Below are 22,414 nucleotides of genomic sequence, written 5' to 3' on the forward strand. Positions count from 1 at the left end.
AAAGACCACATATTGTATGGTTCCATTTATATGAAATAATCCTGAATCAGGGCCAGATTAAGGCAAGTTAGGGCCCTAAACATTGATAATCTGTGGTGCCCCCTCCTTTGCTTACTCACACATTCAAACAGGATATATGAGTTATATATGTGTGTGTGTATGTGTGTGTCTTAGCTATCCATGATGTAACTTCTTTTTAAATCCGACTTTTTTTTTTATAGTGTTAGGGATTGAATGCAAAAGTGGCGTATGCCATTTTAGCAGAATGAGATGAACTGGATCATAAAATTTTTAATGGATGGAAGGTACTAAGATTTTTACTATACACAACATTTTCTACAAAAAGAATATGCCACATATTCTACAACAAAGAAAATGAGTCAGTGAACTTAGTTGTTTCAACAGTCAATCTGTTGTTTTCTCACAATGAAAAACTGACTTTCACCAGTTCTGCTTTAAACAGCTCGTACTTCAGTTTTGATGCTTGTTTTGTAATAAATGCTATAATTATAAATGTACAAATGAAAAGATGTCATAAAAGTTAATGACCAGAAAACAAATATTATAAAAAATTGCTATATTTTATTTTTAGATAAACCTTTCGTCTCTAGCATAAGTAAAAACATTTCTTTCTATTCTTTGCTCTTACAAATTCAATAATCTCGTCACAATTAAGCTGCTGAACAATATCTACTTCCATACAAAATAAGGACAATGAGTCAAGTCTTTCTTGAATAATTGTTGTACCCTGAGGGTTTTTGAGTCTCTTTTAGGGACAAAAATGGGCATTCTGTTGTGCAATTTGTGATCATTAAAGTTAGGAATATGCATAAAGCAATTTCAACATTGGGAAATATGCTTTGTATTTTATCTTGTATTTTGGAGTCATGCATGCCTACATGAGTAAAATTTGTCTTTCCTGTATCCGTAAACTTAGTTTTCATGTGAGAATGAAAATGTCGCACTTCTCCATAAAGGTTTGTATTTAAGTCATCAGGATAAGCCTGCACTAGTTTCTTGGATGCCTTCAGCATAGTTTAAACAGCCTTGCACATGGGTGCCCTCATAACCCTGTGTGAATCCTATTTCCAGCTGGCATCTTCTCACACACTGGAGCTGGTATTAATTTCATTTAGTGTCTTTCTAGTTCCCTTCCACTGTGGCACTTGCTTTTCCTTGTGTCCTGTATGCTTGGCATCTATGGGTCTTTGCTTTGGACAACTGGCACTCCTGTTGATGCCCTAAACATGTGTTTACCTTGCTTATTAGGTAATCTGTCCCTATCCGGAATAGACAGATTCATAGACACAGAAAGGTTTAGTAGTTGCTAGGGGTGGAAGAGGATGGGAAGTGACTGCTTAATAGATACGAGGTTTACTTCTGGGGTGATGAAAATGTTCTGGAACTACATCGAGGTGATGATTACCCAACATTGTGAATATACGAAAAGTACACTTTAAAATAGTAAATTTTTACGTTTCGGATATTTCACCACGATAAAAAAAACCAATACAATGTTTTATGAGAGTAATGATTGTGTATTTTTATACTTCCTATTACCTAATTTGGAGCCCTGGTGGTGCAGTGGTTAAGAGCTCAGGCTGCTAACCAAAAGGTCAGCAGTTCGAATCCACCAGCTGCTCCTTAGAAACCCTTTGAGTGCAGTTCTACTCTGTCGTATAGGGTCGCTATGAGCCAGAACTGACTCCACGGCAATGAGTTTGTTTTTTTTTGGCGGGGGCGGGGGGGGGCTTTTATTACCTAATATAATTTTGCTTACATTTTTTTCTGCTGCTAATTTCTTTTTTATATATATACATAATTTTTATTGTGCTTTAAGTGAAAGTTTACAAATCAAGTCAGTCTCTCACACAAAAACCCATATACACCTTGCTAAAAAAAAAAAATTTGCTACACACTCCCAATTACTCTCTCCGTACTGAAGCAGCCCGCTCTCTCCCTCCACCCTCTTTTCATGTCCATTTCGCCACCTTCTAACCCCCTCTACCCTCTCATCTCCCCTCCAGGCAGGAGATGCCAACATAGTCTCAAGTGTCCACCTGATCCAAGAAGCTCACTCCTCACCAGCATCCCTCTCCAACCCATTGTCCAGTCCAATCCATGTCTGAAGAGTTGGCTTCGGGAATGGTTCCTGTCCTGGGCCAACAGAAGGTCTGGGGGCCATGACCACCTGGGTCCTTCTAGTCTCAGTCAGACCATTAAGTCTGGTCTTATGAGAATTTGAGGTCTGCATCCCACTGCTCTCCTGCTCCCTCAGGGGTTCTCTGTTGTGTTCCCTGTCAGGGCAGTCATCGGTTGTAGCCGGGCACCGTCTAGTTCTTCTGGTCTCAGAATGATGTAGTCTCTGGTTCATGTGGCCCTTTCTGTCTTTGGGCTTGTAATTGCCTTGTGTCCTTGGTATTCTTCATTCTCCTTTGATCCAGGTGGGTTGAGACTCATTGATGCATCTTAGATGGCTGCTTGCTAGCGTTTAAGACCCCAGACGCCACTCTTCAAAGTGGGATGCATAATGTTTTCCTAACAGGTTTTATTATGCCAATTGCCTTAGATGCCCCCTGAAACCATGGTCCCCAGACCCCTGCTCCTGCCACGCTGGCCTTCAAAGCATTCAGTTTATTCAGGAAACTTCTTTGCTTTTCGTTTAGTCCAGTTGTGCTGACCTCACCTGTATTGTGTGTTGTCTTTCCTGTCACCTAAAGTAGTTCTTATCTACTATCTAATTAGTGAATGCCCTTTTCCACCCTCCCTCCCTGCCCCCTCTCGTAACCACAAAAGAATGTTTCCTTCTCAGTTTAAACTATTTCTTAAGTTCTTATTAATAGTGGTCCTATACAATATTTGTCCTTTTGCAGCTGACTAATTTCACTCAGCATAATGCCTCCAGGTTCCTCCATGTTATGAAATGTTTCACAGAGTCCTCACTGTTCTTTATCGATGCGTAGTATTCCATTGTGTGAACATACCATAATTCATCCATTCATCCGTTGATGGGCACCTCGGTTGCTTCCATCTTGTTGCTATTGTAAACAGTGCTGCAGTAAACGTGGGTGTGCGTATATCTGTTCGTGTAAAGGGTCTTATTTCTCTAGGATATATTCCAAGGAGTGGGATTGTTGGATCGTATGGTAGTTCTATGTCTAGCTTTTTAAGGACGTGCCAAATCGATTTCTAAAGTGATTGTACCATTTGACATTCCCACCAGCAGTGTAGAAGTGTTCCAGTGTCTCCATAGCCTCTCCAACATTTATTATTTTGTATTTTTTGGATTAATGCCAGCCTTTTTGGAGTGAGATGAAATCTCATTGTAGTTTGGATCTGCATTTCTGTAATGGCTAATGATCATGAACATTTCCTCATATATCTGTTAGCTACCTGAATGTCTTCTTTAGTGAAGTGTCTGTTCATATCTTTTGCCCATTTTTTAATTGGGTTATTTGTCTTTTTGCAGTTGAGTTTTTGCAATATCATGTAGATTTTAGAGATCAGGCACTGATCAGAAATGCCATAGCTAAAAACTTTTTCCCAGTCTGTAGGTAGTCTTTTTTACTTTTTTGGTGAAGTCTTTGGATGAGCATAGGTGTTTGATTTTTAGGAGCTCTCAGTTACCTAGTTTTTCTTCTACATTCTTTATAATGTTTTCTATACTGTTTATGCCATGTATTAGGGCTCCTAACATTGTCCCTATTTTTTCTTCCATGATCTTTATCGTTTTAGATTTTATATTTAGGTCTTTGATCCATTTTGAGTTAGTTTTTGTGCATGGAGTGAGGTATGGGTCTTGTTTCATTTTTTTGCAGATGGATATCCAGTTATGCCAGCACCATTTGTTAAAAAGACTGTCTTTTCCCCATTTAACTGTTTTGGGGCCTTTGTCAAATATCAGCTGCTCATATGTGGATGGATTTATGTCTGGATTCTCAATTCTGTTCCATTGGTCCATGTATCTGTTGTTGTACCAGTACCAGGCTGTTTTGGCTACTGTGGCAGCGTAATAGGTTCTAAAATCAGGTAGAGTAAAGCCTCCCACTTTTTTCTTCTTTTTCAGTATTGCCTTATTTATCCGGTGCCTCTTTCCCTTCCATATGAAGTTGGTGATTTGTTTCTCCATCTCATTAAAGAATGTCATTGGGATTTGGATCAGAATTGCATTAAAATGTGTAGATTGCTTTTGGTAGAACAGACATTTTTATAATGTTGAGTCTTCCTATCCTCAAGCAAGGTATGTTCTTCTACTTATGTAAGTCTCTTTTGGTTTCTTGCAGAAGTGTACTGTAGCTTTCTTTGTATAAGTCTTTTACATCTCTGATAAGATTTATTCCTAAGTATTTTATCTTCTTGGGGGCTACTGTGAATGGCATTGATTTGGTGATTTCCTCTTCGATGTTCTTTTTGTTGGTGTAGAGGAATCCAACTGATTTTTGTATGTTTATCTTATATCCGGATACTCTGCTGAACTTTTCTATTAGTTTCAGTAGTTTTCTGGAGGATTCCTTAGGGTTTTCTGCGTATAAGATCATGTCATCAGCCAATATAGATACTTTTACTTCTTCCTTACCAGTCTGGATGTGCTTTATTTCTTTAGCCTAATTGCTCTGGCTAGGACTTGCAGCACAATGTTGAATAAGAATGGTGATAAAGGGTATCCTTGTCTGGTTCCCGTTCTCAGTGGGAATGTTTTCAGGCTCTCTCCATTTAGGGTGATGTTGGCTGTTGGCTTTGTATAAATGCCCTTTATTATGTTGAGAAATTTTCCTTCTATTCCTATTTTGCTGAGAGTTTTTATCATGAATGGGTGTTGAACTTTGTCAAATGCCTTTTCTGTATCAATTGATAAAATCCTGTGATTCTTGTCTTTGCTGCCAATTTCTTATTTGCTGGGTAAAAACTTCTCTCAGTATCAAAAAAAAAAGGACTAAACTACTGATACATGCTACATGGACGAACCTTGAAAACATTATGCTAAGTGAAAGAAGCCAGTCACAAAAAGCCACATATTATGATTCTGTTTATATGAAATGTCCATAATAGGCAAGTCCATAGAGGCAGAAGTAAATTAATGGTTGCTGGGTTTTGTGGGAATTGGTGCGGGGCTTCTTTTTTGGAGTGATGAAAATAATCTGGAATTAGTGGTAATGGTTGCACAACCTTGTGAATATACTAAAAACCACTGAATTATATTAAATTCCAGTGCTGTCGAGTCGATTAGACTCATAGCGACCCTATAGGACAGAGTAGAACTGGCCCACAGAGTTTCTAAGGAGCACCTGGTGGATTTGAACTGCTGACCCTTTGGTTAGCAGCCAGAGCACTTAACCACTACGCCACTAGGGTTTCCTGGAATTAGGAGGTGAATTTTATGTGAATTATATTCCAAAAAATAAAGAAAATTATTTCAGGATTGGGTTGTCAGGACCTCGATTCAGAGACTCCTCTAAGAGCTGTGAAGGGAGTGAGATCTTGATCAGAGTAGGAGCTTGTAGCCTAGGGGAGAATCTTTGAGGACCAAGGAAGGAAATTTCTTTCTAATCTCCAGAGCCATGAGCTAAGGAGTACCTTAGAGGGCCAGAAGAGCTTTCAAATAGACATTCAGTACAACCCAGAGGCAGAGGATTTACCTGGGCCTATGCTCTGAGAGGAGAAATTATTTTTATGCTCTGAGGAGAAATTATCTGGAGACATAGTCTAGGAATTATTGAAAGTATTAAGGGTCAACCTTCAGGCTAAATTCCAGGTTGTTTGGTATAAGATCCAGGCTTAAGAGAACTGGGTAGCACTCAGCTCCATATCAGCAGAATAATTCAGGCATCTTCTCCCCCAGAAACACTTCCATGTTCTTCTTTCCCTGCCTTCCACCCCATCCCTTAATTGCCCCTCGTCTGTACACCTCCAACACCCAGTGCTTACTTGTATCCATCCCTGTCCTTACATAAGATTGAAATTTTCTTTCATGTTTGTCTTCCCCACTAGGAATAGGAGTTCCAAAATGGTCAGGGATGATGTCTTCCTCATCCAGTAACCCTAGGACCTAGCATGAGGCCTGATATATGGAATCTTGATATATGGTAAATGCTTGTTGAGCCAAGGAAGAATTTAAGATACTACAGGAATGTTTCATTCAGGACAGAAAAATCTAGTGATAAATTTTTAAAGATTTTTCTAATACAGTAACACACTCAGTTTTGTAACGCCTGTATGTTTTGATGTGATGAGGAGTCCCTGGGTAGCGCATATGGTTAAGGTGCTTGCCTGCTAACTGAAAGGTTAGAAGTTAGAGTCCACCCAGAGGAACCTAGGAAGAAGGGCCTGGCAATCTACTTCCAAAAAAATCAGTCATTGAAAACCCTATGGAGCACAGTTCTACGCTGACACACATGGGGTCACCATGAGTTGCAGTCAACTCAACAGCAACTGATTTAACTGGAAGTTATCAGGCTCACTCCTACCAAATTGTAAGTCCCTTTAAGTCAGAGATTCTGTCATACTCATCTTTTTATCCACCCACAGCATCCAGCAAACTGCTATCGTCTATTCAGTAGATGCTCAGTAATGATTTATTAATTTATATTTCATTAAGCAAGATTAAGAATGGCTGGCTTACAACTCTTCAGACAGGGATTGGACTGGACTATAAGACAGAAAATGATACTGATGAGGAGTGAGCTTCTTGGCTCAAGTAGACACATGAGACTATGTGGGCAGCTTCTGTCTGGAGGGGATGAGAAGGCAGAGGGGGACGGGAGCTGGCTGAATGGACACGGGGAGTACAGAGTGGAGAGGAGGAGTGTGCTATCTCATTAGGGGGAGAACAACTAGGAGTACATAGCAAGGTATATATGTTTTTGTATGAGAGACTGACTGGATTTGTAAACTTTCACTTAAAGCACAGTAAAAAAAGAAAAGAAAAGAACGGCTAGCTTAGAAAAGCACTTCAGATCTCTTAAGACAAGGTGCTAGAACTGACTTATGAGGCAGGGCTGGGTTTCTGTGTTTGGCGATAAACCACAGGCCATTCTGTGGTCTGTGGAGACATAGTCTAGGAATCAGTAGAAGTGTTAAGGATGGAGAACTCCTCAGGAGTTTCTTATCCTTTTGCTTCTAGAAGCTTGACTACCTGGAAGTTTCCATTTTTATTATATTTCTCAATTCTTTGAATAAAAAAACAAAACTTCGTAGACAGCTATCCTCAACGATAAAGTGTGAGGATCTAATGAAGTCTTCACTAGCACCCAGTGGCCCAGGCTGATCTACGGAGGGCCATCCCTCTCATCATTTCTCTCCTCTTTTTCAGAACAAGAGAGAAGACTGCAAGCCAACAACAGAGAATACAACACTATGTTTGGATATCCAGTGAGTATTAGGCCCCAGCCATCTCATAAGGGAGTTGGTATTCTCCTGTAATATTCCACCTTGTTGGTACAACAGGCAATCTACTGCAGATATGGATCCTTCAACATAGATTCTACTTTCTCTCAGGCTCCTATACATTGAGGGCTGGTACAGTGAGAGCTCAGAACCCAAAATTAATCCAGTGACCTATACTCAGGGGAAAATATGTCTCAGATGTTGGGTTTTATAGAGAACTCCTAGAAAATAAATTAATTCTAAAGTAATAGTGCAAAGAGAGCACAAGTACAGCTTTATACACAGCATATGCAACAACTTCAAATAAATAAACCAAATAGTGTCTAGGAAATTATCTTACTCAGCCACAGAAGAAAAGCTTAAAATCATAGTCATAGAATCTAATCACCATCATTAAAAATACATCCCCTACCCACAGCCCAGACTGGAAGATTTGTTTTTAGAAATTTTATTAGTATTTTTTAAAAATAACAATAATAACTTTTTATAATAACTATGTCACGTACTAGGCTAACACTGTAAATCATTACCTCATTTAGTGCTTACAATCTTAATATTATAGCATTGCCCAAGAGCTCAGAGCTCTAATTCTATTCCCCAAGTAACCACATTTAACAATTTGGTGTGCATCTTTCCAGCATGTTTGCCTATCCATTGTCTTACTAGTGCTGCTGTAACAGAAACCACAAGTGGATGACTTTAACAAACAGAAGTTTATTCTCTCACAGTTTAGGAGTCTAGAAGTCTGAATTCAGGGCACCAGCTCCAGGGGAATGCTTTCTTTCTCAGCTCTAGGGGAAGGTCCTTATCATCAGTCTTCCCCTGGGTGTAGGATTTTCTCAGCGCAGGAATCCTAGGTTCAAAGGACATGCTCCACTCCCGGCTCTTCTTTCTTGGTGACAGGAGGTCCCTCTCCTCTCTTCTTGCTTCTATCTTTTATATCTTAAAAGAGATTGACTGAAAATACAGTATAATCATGTAGATTGTGTCCTGCCTCATTAACATAACTGCCTGTAATCTTGCCTTCATTAACATCATAGAGGTTAGGATTTACAACACACAGTAGGATAATTATATCAGATCACAAAATGGGACAACCACACAATACTGGGAATCATGGCCTAGTCAAGTTGACGTACATTTTTGGGGGATACAGTTCAATCCATGACATACATCTATATAGCTAAATTTATATCTTATCTGCATATAATGTATATATGTGCTTTTTCTTACACAAATGAAAGCATAGTTCCACAATTTTCTCTTTTCACTTAGTATATATAGATCTACCTCAGTTACTTAATAGCAGCATAGTTTTCCCTTATATCTGTATGCCTTTATTTAGCCAGTCTCTTATTGATGAACATATAAAATGTTTCTGGTGTTTTGCTATGATAAGTGGTCTTGAATGAATACCATTATACTTACATTCAGCACATTCCTGTGAATGTATCTTATGAGAATTTCCTAGAAGTGAATTGCCTGAATCAAAAAGAAAACACATTCAAATTTTTTACATCTGTTTCCCTCTAAAGAGATTATACACATTTATATTTCTACCTATAGTAGAGACTTTCCATTTCTCCACATTCCTGCCAAACTGGGTATTATCAATCTTTTTAATATGTGCCAGGCCTCTTAGCTGAAAAATGACATTTTATGTGCCATTCCTTAATTTCGAGTAAGATTGATAATCTTTCATGTTAACTTTTTAATTTCTTTTTCTGGAAATTACCTATTAATGATCTTTATCCATTTTCTATTGGATTCTTGACTTTTTGCTTATTTATCTCTTTATGAATTAGTAGCTCATAAAAAGGAATGTATTGAAAAGTTATGCTGTAACACTCCATCCTTCCTACATCTGCTCCCTATACCCATTGCTGTCCAGTCAATTCCAACTCTTGGTGACCTTCTAGAACACAGTAGAACTGCCCCATAGGGTTTCCAAGCCTATAACCTTTACAGAAGCAAACTGCCACATTTTTCTCCTGTGGAGCCACTGGGTGGGTTCAAATTGCCAACTTTTTGGTTAACAGCCAAGTGCTTAGCCACTGTGCCACTTTTATTAGTTCCTTGTGTATTGATTGGTGTTTCTTTGTGCAAATAAAGCAAATATAAATATATATTCTTAATTTCCTACTTTTTTATACTTCTGTACTTTAACAGTATATCCTGGAGATGTTTTCATAATCAGAACATAGCTTTTTCCTTCTTTTTTCAGCTGCATAGTATTTCCAATGCAGATGTAGCACAGTTTATTTAATAAGTCCCTTATAAATAAACATTGGGTTGTTTCCAGTCTTTTATAATGACGAACAATGCCTTTGTACATATGTTATTTCATGCATGTGCAGCTATATATATCTGTGTGTATAGCTATAAGTGTATACAGTAAAACCTGCAAACGCCGGAACCTGTGTAAGGCAGAAACCTGTCAGAAAAGGACAGCTCAAATATTTTCCACCAGAAGGAGAGATAGAAAAGCTGTAAGACTGTACCATTAAAGGTGGAAAACTTGTGAGACCCAGAAAAACAAGCCAGTCCTTTTGAGTTCTGACTCTCACAGGTTTCATAGCAACCCTGCAAATATAAACATATATATAGTCTCTGTGGGATATTAGAGTTTAAAATTTATGAGGCAGAAAGGTTATATATAATAACAGTGTTCAGAGTGTGGCCATGGGAGCAGGTTTTCCCCCTTCTCTATCTTCTAGACCTGCATATTGTGGTGCAGTATAACTAGGTTTGGCATCAGATAGACCTGAGTGTGAATAATAACTCTGATCCTAACTAACCTTGCAACCTTAGGCAAGTTATTTAACTTTGTTGATCTTTGGTTCCCTTATCTGTAAAATGGGTATAGTATTGTTTACCTTACATGGTGGTTGTGGGAACTGGCTAAAAATTAGTGTTCTTTCTCAAAGACAGTACTACCCCCTTGAAAGAAGGATACATGTCTTGTTAATCTCTACAGTTCTTATCACAGTGTTTGGCACATATCTGGCATTCAAAAATATATGCTGAATTGTTAATGAGTAAATAAACAGACTTGACTGGTTCTTATGCATTTAGCAAATATTTCTTTTCCCTGGCCCTGCCCTTTTCTCATTTTTCTCATATTTCTCTAATTTCTTCAACTCTGATTTCTTTTCTTCTTCCCAACTCCTAACTACTAATTCCTAATATATCCTTGACCTTCTGTTCTTTTCTATTCCTCATTTAGCCTTCAGTCAGGTTTCACTGCCCAAATAAATAAATAGCCCAAACCAAAATCCTCCACCACTATCATGCTTTAATTTCATCACTACTGCTAAAGAACTAAACACCAAGGAAGTTCATAGTTAAGCAGATGTTGAGCTGTTGCTTCTGGTTTGACGTTTAAGAGTAGAAAAAACACTGTAGTTGACAAGTTGGTAGAAAAGTACTGGTATGTCTATCTTGGGCTAGAATCAACATGACTTTGGTCTTTGTTTCCTGAACAAACGCTATGCAAGTGATAAGAAATCCAAAATACCTTAACTAGCTAAAAAATCAAATGGAAAATCAATAGTTAGGTTCAGCTGCTTCAGTAAGGTAACCTCTGGGAAGATCTTCTGGTCTGATACTTTATCAGACCCCATCTGGGCTTAAAAATCAAACCAAACCCGCTGCCGTTGAGTCAATTCTGACTCATAGGGACCGTATAGGACAGAGTAAAACTGCCCCATAGGGTTTCCAAGGAGCGCCTGGTGGAATCAAACTGCTGACCTTTTGGTTGGCAGCTGTAGCTCTTAACCACTATGCCACCAGGGTTTCCAAGCTCTGATAGGACAAGTAAATCTTAAAATAAGTAATTGAAGACCCAAAGGTAGAAATCAAGGCATTAAGGTTATTCATCCAAGACCACGCAGTTAGTTGCAGAGTTGGGATTGTACAGTGCCTAAACCCTAGTTCAGTTGTGCAACCATCCAAATGCTTTCCTTTCTTAGAATTAGACATCCTTCAGTTTCATCTTACCCTCTGGCCCTTAAGGTCCTTCTCAGCCCTTAATAGTAGATATTTTGCTCAACTCTGTTGCTGTTGTTGTGTGCCCATCAAGTTGATCTCGACTCATAGCTACCCTATAGGACAGGGTAGAACTGCCCCATGGGGTTTCCTAAGCTGTAATCTTTATAGGAGCAGATAGCCAGATCTTTTCTCCTGTGGAGATGCTGGTGTGTTCAAACCACCAACCTTATGGTTAGCAGCCAAATGCTTAACCATTGTGCCACCAGGGCTCTTTAGCTCAACTCTAGCTCTTTCTAATTCAGCTTTTTTAACCGGGCAAACTCAGTTTGGTGGGCCTTCACATGCTGCTCTCAATGTTTAAGGATGTCAGATCCTAAAAGCAAAGAACTGTCTTTCAACCTTAGCCCACTGAAGGTTCCTACACTGGTCACTGTCAGCATTGAAGAATCACTTGGCCCCTAATTGTCCTGACAGGATCTGAATAGTTTTAGGCCCCATCTAAGCTGTTATTTTGCTGGTTAAAAATGGGAATTTGTCTACTTCTTTAATCCTGATCTCAAGGTATTGACAGGACCATCTTACTTTCTACCTTTGGGTCTTCAGTTACTTATTCTAAGATTTACTTAAAAAAAAAATTTTTTTTTTTTTTTTTTTTTATCAGAGCTTGGAAACCATGCCACCAGAATAAGTAATTGAGCTAAGGAGCCCTGGTGGCACAATGGTTAAGCATTTGGCTGCTAACCATAAGGTTGGTGGTTTGAACACACCAGCATCTCCACAGGAGAAAAGATCTGGCTATCTGCTCCTATAAAGATTACAGCTTAGGAAACCCCATGGGGCAGTTCTACCCTGTCCTATAGGGTAGCTATGAGTCGAGATCAACTTGATGGGCACACAACAACAGCAACAGAGTTGAGCAAAATATCTACTATTAAGGGCTGAGAAGGCCCTTAAGGGCCAGAGGGTAAGATGAAACTGAAGGATGTCTAATTCTAAGAAAGGAAAGCATTTGGATGGCTGCACAACTGAACTAGGGTTTAGGCACTGTACAATCCCAACTCTGCAACTAACCGTGTGGTCTTGGACAAATAACCTCAATGCCTTGATTTTGTCATCCTTCAAAGCGACAAAATAGTATTCACTGCTAGGGTTGTTATAAGTATTTAATGAGTTAAAAAAATGCTTAGAACAGAGCTTTGCATGTAGTAAGTACTCAGTAAGTATAAATTTTTATTACTGTTGATTTTATTATCATTATTATCAATAGCATCAATAAACAAAGAACTCTATCCAGGACAAAGATACTTGTGCCCCAAAGGAAAGTTCCATATTGAGCAGCCTTGCTGTCTTTGTATCCTCTAGGCCCCTCTAGGCCTCAGGCAAAAGGGGAAAATCAGACACTTCTTTCCTATCTCCCTGTGGTGGCGGGGAGGAACTTAGGTGGCTTTTACCCATTTCACTGAGTGGTTTGTTCCTGTTTGTTAAGACTAGAGGATGGGAGTGGGAAGTGAAGGTAGCTGTGAATCAAACCAATTTTGAGCTGTCTTTTGTTCCTCTTGTTGTGCTTGTTTCTTTTACTCACAGAACAATACTATCAAGACCTCAAAATACAGTTTCTTTAACTTCCTGCCCCTGAACCTATTTGAACAGTTCCAGAGACTTGCAAATGCATATTTCCTCATTTTGCTGTGCCTACAGGTATTTTTTTTTTTTTTACAGGTATTTCATTTTGAGATCTTTATCACAGAACATTTTATCAACTTTCTGGGGTCAGGTTGTGTAATCAGTCCTTCCTCCTCCCTAAGCTGAGAGATGTCTTTCCTCTTTAGACAACAGGCAAAAAGATGGCTGGAGTCTCAGGACAATCCCCTAGAGTAGCTGTGGTCAGGATTGGCCAGTGTAAAACAAGCCTCTACAAGAGGAAGGAGATAAGGCTCCAAGGAAGGGGAGCTTCCTCAGCATGGCTGCCTGGCCACAGTTCAACTTGACCATAAGAGGCCACAGAGTCTTCACCCTAACCACAACTGTAATCCTGTCTTATATTGTCAGCACCCACTGACTCCTCCATGTTGTCCTAGCCTCCCTAACAGAAAGTTAACATGCAGGAGTGTTCAGGAAGGAGAATGATTTAGAACACAAGGCAAGGAAGCAGGGCAGGGTAGACGCAAACTGGGAGAGAGGGACAGATTGTCTCACTTTTCCTTGTGCTGAAGGGGATTTGGAGTATATGCCGTTTTCCCAACTCCAGTCTTAACCTTCTGCCCCCAGCACCCTTCATTGTTAGGAGAGATCTGGCCCTTTGCCAGCAAGACAAAGTAGTAGAGTTCAAGACAGAGAGGTGGCAACTTACAGCCTCCTCTCTTTCTTCCTCCCTTGGGAAAATGTTTATTTATATTTTGGGGGTCATATGAAAGCTACAATAGTGGAAAGTAACTCAGATAATTGAGCCTATTATGAAGCTTTAGAGGTGAAAATGGTGGTGGGGGTAAGGGAGCAGGGGGAATATATTGTCCTTTAAGCTTTTGACCTAAGATTTTCTTCCTTTCCCTCTCACAGTTGATTCCCCAGATATCTTCCTTGGCATGGTACTCAACTGTGGTACCCCTGATGGTGGTGCTGTCCATCACAGGAGTGAAAGATGCCATCGATGACCTGGTGAAGTGGCTTCCTGGACCTCTAATCCCTCACTGTACCTAGTCAGGCTATGGGGCAAGAAGGACTTCCTAGAACTACGTAGTGCTAAGAAGTGCTGAATGGAAAGAGATATTTCCCTTTCTTGTTTGCTTGTCTATTCCAGAGGAATATGTAATTCCCTTAGGCTCAAGAATGGTGGTCTATAATGGCTAGAAAGGACAATACAAAGCCTTTCTCTGTCTTTCTGCCACCACCACTTTTAGCCCCTCTTCCAAACTTCCTTCCATCTCTTTGATAACCCATCTGTTCCTTTACTCCCATCTTAGCTTTCTCCAGCTTTGTTCTCATCCTTCTCCCTGTTTTCCCATTTTTATCTCCATCTTCTCTTCCTCCTTCCTTCTCCTATCCTTCTTCTTCCTTCTATCCTCTCCACATTCCCCTTTTCCTCCCCAACTCTCCCTATTTCCTTTCCAACATTGAATTCTATTAGGTGTGTACATCTGGGAACCTTGTGGTTTTCAAAAACCTCATGGCATACACAGAGGTCGGCTCCTTTCCTAGCCTTGAAAGGAGAAACTGGCTCACAGTGAGTGCTACATGGCTCCCTCTTTGCTCCTTACAGCAGACCTGACATAGAAAGGTGAGGCTGAGGACTAGTACCACACCCACGAGTGGGATTTGGGAAGCCAGTCCTGTTGATCTGCTTGGCTTCCCTAAGAGAGTTCCTCTGAGTTTGCCAGGATAAATTTTAGACCAAAGTTTGAAAGCAGGATGTTTTATCAGCTCTTTAACTCTATAACTCTTTAAAACCAGAATTAGCACATGTAGTAGTTTAAATTTCAGACACAATTCAGATGTATAAAAATGTAGTAACTTTCTCTATAGCTGAACTCAATTTAACTCATAAACAGCCTCCCAATCAATTTCCATTAAGGGCTAGAAACTTAACTTGCCAATTCAGGGTAACCCAGTTATTTCTGGTTTAGAACTCAGTGTCTTTAGGATAAATATTCTAATATTTTCAGGATTGTTCCCAACCCCTCCCCCAATCCTACCCTTTTCCCAGGGAGTACTCTCAACTGTAAAAAAAAAAAAAAAATAAGGAGGGGATTAATGTGAGTCCTGGCGTCGGGACATACCCTGCATTTGTCTCCCTTCTATTTGGTCTTTGAATACTGACTTTTTTCCTTACTGCATCCACTGTAGAAGCTTTCGTATGTTAACCATAGTTAGGGTGGGGTGGGGGTGTGCTTGAGAACACTTAGCTTCCCTATATCTACCAACTTATATGGAACTTTGTGGTCCTGTCTACTGACATGTATTCTCTCCTCTGTGGCTTTTGGCCTAAATTGTTTGTTCTCTTGCCCCTGGCTTTGGATTTTGATATTCAAAGGCAGGATTTTGTCTCTCTCTTTTACCTGGGTTCTTTTTCTGACCTCCCTTTCAAACATCTCCCCAGAGGCAATCAATTTTTAATGGTAGAAGGGCTTCAGGGAGAAAAAAAGAATTACAAAAAAGGGAAAGTACGTTGGGTAGTATTTCAAATATTATCCTTCTACATTTTTTTTTTTTTACATACAGATTGCTACATGTCAATTTCCTGAACATTTTCGTTTGTAATTTTAGAAAAGACATCAAAATGACACTCAAGTAAACAACCGTCCTGTTCTGCTGGTGGTGAATGGCAAGTAAGTCTTCCTAGGGAAGCCAATTTAGATAAGACCGTCTCCGGGGGAAGCTTTGCCTTGCTAAAGCCTGGAGTGCTGGGTGCTTTGGAGTGGTAATTCTGAAACCCAACCAAACCCATTGTCGTCAAGTTGATTCTGACTCATAATGACTCTATAGAACAGAGTAGAACTGCCGCATAGGGGTTCCAAGGCTGCAAATCTTTACAGAAGCAGAATGCCACAACTTCCTTCCACGGAGCGACCGGTAGGTTCAAACGGCCAACCTTTCGGTTAGCAGCTGCGCCACCAGGGTTCCCTGAAGGGTACTTCAGGACAGTGAAAAGAACCTCAGATTGGACATCAAAAGAACGTGTTTCTAGATCTAGCATGTCCTAAACTTGCCACATGACCTCATACCTTTCTGAGCCTCAATTTTCTTATCTATAAAGTGAAGATAATATTTCATACCCTAGAGGATGCTTATGAAAATAAAAATAAATTATTATATGTTAAGACAATTAATAAATTATAAAATGTTATTAATATGCTAGGCATCATTGTTAATGTAGGGGTCACAAGGAGACACCTGTCTTTAGTACATTGATCGATTCCAATGTGGCCTATTGGGCATTCTACTTTAGCCTTTGGTTAGGTCATCTTTTGTGTTAACAGTCTAAAGAAAGTATTGGTGTTGACCCCATTGCTGTGGTGTTTGGTCATAACTATTTAAAAGGCTGGGCCAACTTTTATATTTGGTGGGATCCTGTAAAATTTGAACAACATACCTTTGGCAGAAATGGAGGAAGGTAAGCATAATTCACAGCTTTAATATAAGGCAAAATATGAAAAAATATCATAAGATATACAAATAATAGGAATTAATATAGGAATTAATAAAAATGAGTGGTGGTAGTTGGCTAAAGGAGTCAAGGAACACTTCCTGGAGGAGCTAATATTTGTGCTAGGTCTTAAAATATGGGGAGGAATTAAACAAGTAGCGATTGTATGAAAGGAAAAGTGACCAGTGTGAACAGAAGCTGAGGGGCAAGGAAATGCAAACCTGAAGGAATTCAAGATTGAAGGCCAGTTCCATGGTGGCCTTGCAGACCACCAGTAGTTATAGTTTTTATCATATAATTCTATTATCTGGCATTCTTGGGCATCTAATCCTGTTATTCATTGTGTCTTCTGGTTCTTACTCATAGTGGATTGTTTCCTCAAGTGTTTTGGAAGCCCAACACAGGATACCAACAAAATAATTAGTTATGATTAAAAGGAAAAGGGAAAAAGAAGAAAGGAAAAGACAAAACTGTGTATTAGAAACTTGCCAGTCTAGGGAGTCACTGACCAAATGAATTTATTAAATGAATTCCCGAAGTAGCTTGAGCACTTGGGTCTTATAAGACTATTGGAGAAGGATTTGTTATGGAGTGATTTTAGAGTGGGAGTCAACAAACAGGGCCCTGGTAGGAACTGCTTAGACTTTGTAAGCCAGTGAGTGTCTAGTTTAACATGTGCAGTGAGGCTGGTTGTTGAAACTGTTCATAGCCTTCTTTTTCTAGAACACATGGGTCTGAGCAGAACTCCTGTTGAAGAAGTTTGTGTTTTGCAAGTTGTGATTTCTTTGGTTTTTATTTTCTCAATTTTGGTTATAAGCTCGTCTTTAGAGGATGAGCTTTCTTTATGGGAGTGTTTCTTTGTGGGAATTCTAAGTGGCCTGAGTTGAAATTGCCTTCCTCCAGAGGGGTTTTGTATTTGCTTCTGCCAGGTGCCTCAGGGGTATCACTGACTGAGACCGAATTTGGAAGACATATAAATTTGAACCAGATACCACATGAGGTTAAAGATTCTCAGAGGAGAGGTCCCTACTCCTTACTTCCCAACTCCCCAGTCTAAGATAGATATACTTTCTTGCCAGTGTGTCGATTTCTTTTTCTTCTAGACACCCCCCCCCCACCCCCGCCGCCCTTCACTAATGACATTGTCCTTCAAGGTTCCTGGCTTTATGAGGGGTTCTTAGTTCCAACTCACTGTCTCATAAGGTGTCATCTCGGCAGACCTTAAAACCCAAGTTACTAGATAATTAAGACTGACAGTGACCTTGCTCACCCAGGACAAAAACAGCTTTAAAATATACTTACTTTTCTGGATTTCAGTCCCCCTTTTTTCCCTGGCACTTTACTTTGTGGCAAGCTCAGTCTTGCTTTTTAAAGAATGTTGGCTCTATTTATCTAGTTTCTAAGTATTTGCAGTAGAAAAATTTGTAGGTTATCTAGTCCAGTACAGTACGTTGCACAACTCCAGGAGGTACCATTCACACCCAACAGAGAATCTTATGTGAATAGTGCCCCATGGAGTCAAAGCATTGTCTTTTCCAGCTCTTGGACTATATTTTCTAAACTAAAAGTTAGGATGCAGTACCTGGAAATTAGAAATGTACCATGGCACAACAGAAGGGAATGTCTACCCCTCTCCCAAATCAGGGACACACGCTTGTTATAATGCTCAGGAACAAACTGATAATAGTTTGTCCTCTTCTTATGTAACAGAATATAAGCTTTTAAATCTTAGGAGAAGCCAGAATGTAATGGTCTTTCTCTTCGTGTTTTACTGGTGAAAATCATGGCGGTTAGAATGCCAGGGAACTAGAAAAAGTGAACAAGACAAAATAAAACAAATACTTAGATTGTCTTTCTCCAAGGCTTGTAGCTACCCATTAGTATGACCAGAAAATTCTCGGAAGGAAAATGTGAATTTATACAAAAGAACTTTTTTTTTTTAATAAAAGAAATTTGACCTGTTTCAAAGCAGCTGTCTTTTCAGAAAAGGAGCTCTGGGGATACCCATGCCTTTGTGTCTGTCAAAGAGGTGATATATGTCATGCCCTAAAGATAGCCAGGCTGCATTCAAAGGCAAAATGGGCAATGGCCTCTAGCCATGCCCTCTCTTTCCCAGCTCTTTCCATGTTTGGCATAATAGAAATATTGCAAGGGGATGGCTCATATTCCAAAATGCTTGTTGTGGCAATGTGTACATTGTCCTTAGTCCTTAATCAGGAGGGAAGGATTTATTGGCCCTATGTAGTTGGGGAAATTGAGGTTCAAAAAAGAGGAGAGAAGAGAGCCAGTATTATTGTAGAATCTGCTCCTAATGCCAGGCTGCCTTTTATGGGAAGTGGGGACTCCAGGGGTCAAGGTATTCCCATTTCAACATAAGTAAATAAAATTGTACAGGCATATGATAGAATATATTTTAGCTATCAAAAAGAATGAGCAACATATTCTATATGTGCTCTCAAAAATATATTATTAAATGAAAAATGTAAAATGCAAGAAATTGTGTATCTAGTGTATAGTTTTTAAACATATGTTGTATGTGATTATATGGATTAATATTTTCTAGAAGGAAATACAGAAAATTACTAACAGTGGTCACCTTGGGGGAACAAAGGGGGACTTTCATTTTTCCCTTTACACAGTTCTTTACTATTTGAACTATTTTTTACCATATATATATATTACTTTTAATTTAAAAATAATTATGTATGTGTATATCTACATATACTTTTTATGCAGTTTTAGAAAATTCTTATCAACAGCCATCTTCCTCCCCATAAACACAGACTGCTCACCTGGACTTGCTTAAAGTAGGGGACCATCTCCCTCAAGCGTTAGAGCCTGAAGTCAAGAGACTTGGGCCCCACTCTTGATTGTAACAAGGATGCATCACAAACCAGTTTGGTTCTCCTCTGAGCTTTGTCTTCGTCTGTTTTTTTGGTTGTTTTGCTTTCTTGATTATCAAAACAGCATTGGGGAAGTTCTCAGAGCAGACATTCAAGGGCCATTTTCTTATAGGGTGGAGAAGGACAGATGGATGAACGTCCAAGTGGGAGATATAATAAAACTAGAAAATAATCACCCTGTCACGGTGAGTGTCTCTTTTGGTATGAGTGGTAGCTCTGATACCACTGCTTCGGGCGACCTTCATCTGCCTCACTTTGCATCCGGAGGTCAGCAGGTCCTGTGGTAAGCTGTCTTTGGCCCTCTCTCACCATTGCTACAGGTAAAATGTAAGTAGTTTTGGGAGGGAGACTGTGGTGGTAGTGATGGATCCAAGACAAAGAAAATAAACCAAATGTCCACAAAATTCTTAGAATGAGCATTAGTTCCTGAGATGATTGCTTTTATCATCCTGTAATGTTAAAAGCCTGCCTTTCTGCTGTCTTTTGACTTTTCTGACCACAGGCAGATGTATTATTACTTTCTAGCAGTGAGCCCTGCAGTCTGACATACATAGAAACTGCAGAACTGGATGGGTAAGTGTTCCCTCCTGTCATTCCATTAAGAAAATTTAGTCAGCTTAGGGTGGTTCCTCACTGAGGCAGAACATGATACAGGCAATGAATGCTGTTCTCACATGGAAGCTGGAAGGTGTTCTCAGATGGAAGTGTATGCGTCAGTGAGGCTGGAAATAATCCAGATGAGAGAAGACAGGAAGCCAAGCCCTTGGGACCCTCCAGTCTAAGACTGAGCTCCTGACAGCAAAATTGAGCCTACACTGGGTGCATAATCTGGGCAAATCAACCCCATATTATATAGCTCTAAAATGGAGACATTCTGTTGACTGTATTCAACAATGCTGCATAGTAGGAAAGAGGTTACCAAAACTCTAAAATTTCAAAATAGAGTTCTGAAGTTCCCTGGGGAAAAAATTGAGTATGGAGGTAACTATTTAACCATAACATACTGTGTGTCTTAGTCGTCTAGTACTGTTATAACAGAAATACCACAAGCGGATGGCTTTAACAAACAGAAGTTTATTCTCTCAAGGTAAAGTGGGCTAAAAGTCCAAATTCACGGTGTCAGCTCCAGGGGAAGGCTTTGTCTCTCTCTTGGCCTTCTCATCAATCTTCCCCCAGACCAGGAGCTCCTGTGCACAGGGATCCTGGGTCCCAAGGGCGCACTCTGCTCCCGGCAGCGCCGTCTTCGTGGTATGAGGTCCCGCACTCTCTGCTTGCTTCCCTTTCCTTTTATCTCTTGAGAGATAAAGGTGGTCCAGGCCATACCCCAGGGAAACTCTTTTTACATTGGATCAGGGAGGTGACTTGAGTAAGGGTAGTGTTACAATCCCACTCTAATCCTCTGAACATAAAATTACAATCACAAAGTGGAGGACAACCACACAATACTGGGAATCACAGCTTAACCAAGTTGATACACACATTTTGGGGGGGACATAATTCAATCCATGACAATGTGTAAGGCTAAGGTCTTAGGAGGAATAGGGGCCATCTTCAGAAAGCTTGTCCTGTGGTGTTTCATGTCTATCTGCATTTTAAAATTATTACTCTTGGTGCACACAAGTTTTTTGAAATGTGGCTTCCATTTTTGCTTCTGTCTCTGTGTATTCCTATATCAGGAAACTGTTCACTGGAGTCCCTTCATTGTCTGATACCTATTTATTGATACACTGAGATGTGTGTAGGTTCTTTACTTATTCTTGAAGAGACCAGGTGCCTCCTCCAGGTTGTGATGTGTCTTCAGCCTCTCTAGAGCATCTGTTCAGAAAGATCTCATGGGTTGGTTAAAGTAGTGGTAGGGTGTCGCAGAGCAAGTGGCAGAGAGAAAGGAGTGAGTGGGCTAACACTCTGCTTCCTTACAGAGCCATCCCACCTCAGTATCATCCATGAGAAAGGGAAACAATGGGAGTGACTCTTAGGACTCAGACTTATAGCCCAAGCTCTCCTAGAAATACCTATTTTCTAAAACCCTGTAAAGGAGTCAGAGTCATTGGACCTGTGCTGCTGTTGTATGTATGTCCTGCACTCTGGTGACTGTGTGTCCTTTACTCTAGTGAAACCAACCTGAAAGTGAAGCAGGCCATCTCGGTTACCAGCAACATGGAAGATAACCTGGAGCTACTGTCTGCCTTTGATGGTGAGTTAGGAAATAGGTTTCCCCACCCAAATTCATCAGTAAAGTACTGGTTAAAGTATGGTATGTCTATACAGTGTACTCCAAAAGATTAATATCACTTATCTCTACACAATGGTGTCTCTTGATACTTTTAGTATTGAATAAATTTTTACAAAGGGCATATTTTACATTACTAATTACAAAAAAGTTCAGTTATTTCCATTTGAAAAAAGAAAAACACTAGGCTTTCTTTGTTAAGTAGTCTTTTTGGTTTTTTCAGATTCAGAGCTTATATGATTTTCCAGTGCTTATTGTGATCAGTTGTCATGTAGGTTTTTTTCTCTCTTGGATGATCCATGTCATATGCAGAATTCTCTTTTTTGATGCCCAGAATCCTTTGCTTGCCTTTCTGCAGGGAGCTGGGAGAAATGAGCAGCAGATGAGAGGACAGGAAAAAGATGTGTATATTTTGAAAGAGGGATTTTCTTTCCTCTTTTCTGTTAAGCCTCCTCCATCCTGTTAGGAAAGGCCTAAGATTACAGAGCCAGGACTCTTACCCCTTAATTTTTCTGCAGGAAAAGTAAACTGTGAGCCTCCCAATAACAAGTTGGACAAATTCACAGGAATACTGACATATAAGGGGAATAAGTACCTCTTGGACCATGACAAGCTGCTGCTCCGAGGCTGTACCATCAGGAATACAGATTGGTGCTATGGCTTGGTGATTTATACTGGTATGTTTCCCTGGAGTCACAGCCAGACCCCCAGCCTCCTGGATCCCATTCATGGCCAGGTTGTACACTCTTAAGATTTCAGGATTTGGAT

At 39.9% G+C, this 22,414-nt stretch overlaps 1 protein-coding gene across 1 annotated transcript in view; it reads left to right on the forward strand.

The window, feature by feature from the left end:
- LOC126082416 (phospholipid-transporting ATPase FetA-like) overlaps positions 1 to 22,414 on the forward strand; it is a 130,068-nt gene that overhangs the window by 58,924 nt on the left and 48,730 nt on the right. Inside the window, exons 4-11 of the mRNA XM_049894946.1 lie at positions 7,310 to 7,368; positions 12,958 to 13,071; positions 13,930 to 14,028; positions 15,634 to 15,695; positions 19,529 to 19,601; positions 19,919 to 19,989; positions 21,528 to 21,610; positions 22,165 to 22,323. Coding sequence (XP_049750903.1) covers positions 7,310 to 7,368; positions 12,958 to 13,071; positions 13,930 to 14,028; positions 15,634 to 15,695; positions 19,529 to 19,601; positions 19,919 to 19,989; positions 21,528 to 21,610; positions 22,165 to 22,323 — 720 coding nt within the window. The remainder of the gene's footprint in view (positions 1 to 7,309; positions 7,369 to 12,957; positions 13,072 to 13,929; positions 14,029 to 15,633; positions 15,696 to 19,528; positions 19,602 to 19,918; positions 19,990 to 21,527; positions 21,611 to 22,164; positions 22,324 to 22,414) is intronic.

This window comes from Elephas maximus, chromosome 9 (genome assembly GCF_024166365.1).
Source record: "Elephas maximus indicus isolate mEleMax1 chromosome 9, mEleMax1 primary haplotype, whole genome shotgun sequence".
NCBI classification, from domain to species: domain Eukaryota; kingdom Metazoa; phylum Chordata; class Mammalia; order Proboscidea; family Elephantidae; genus Elephas; species Elephas maximus.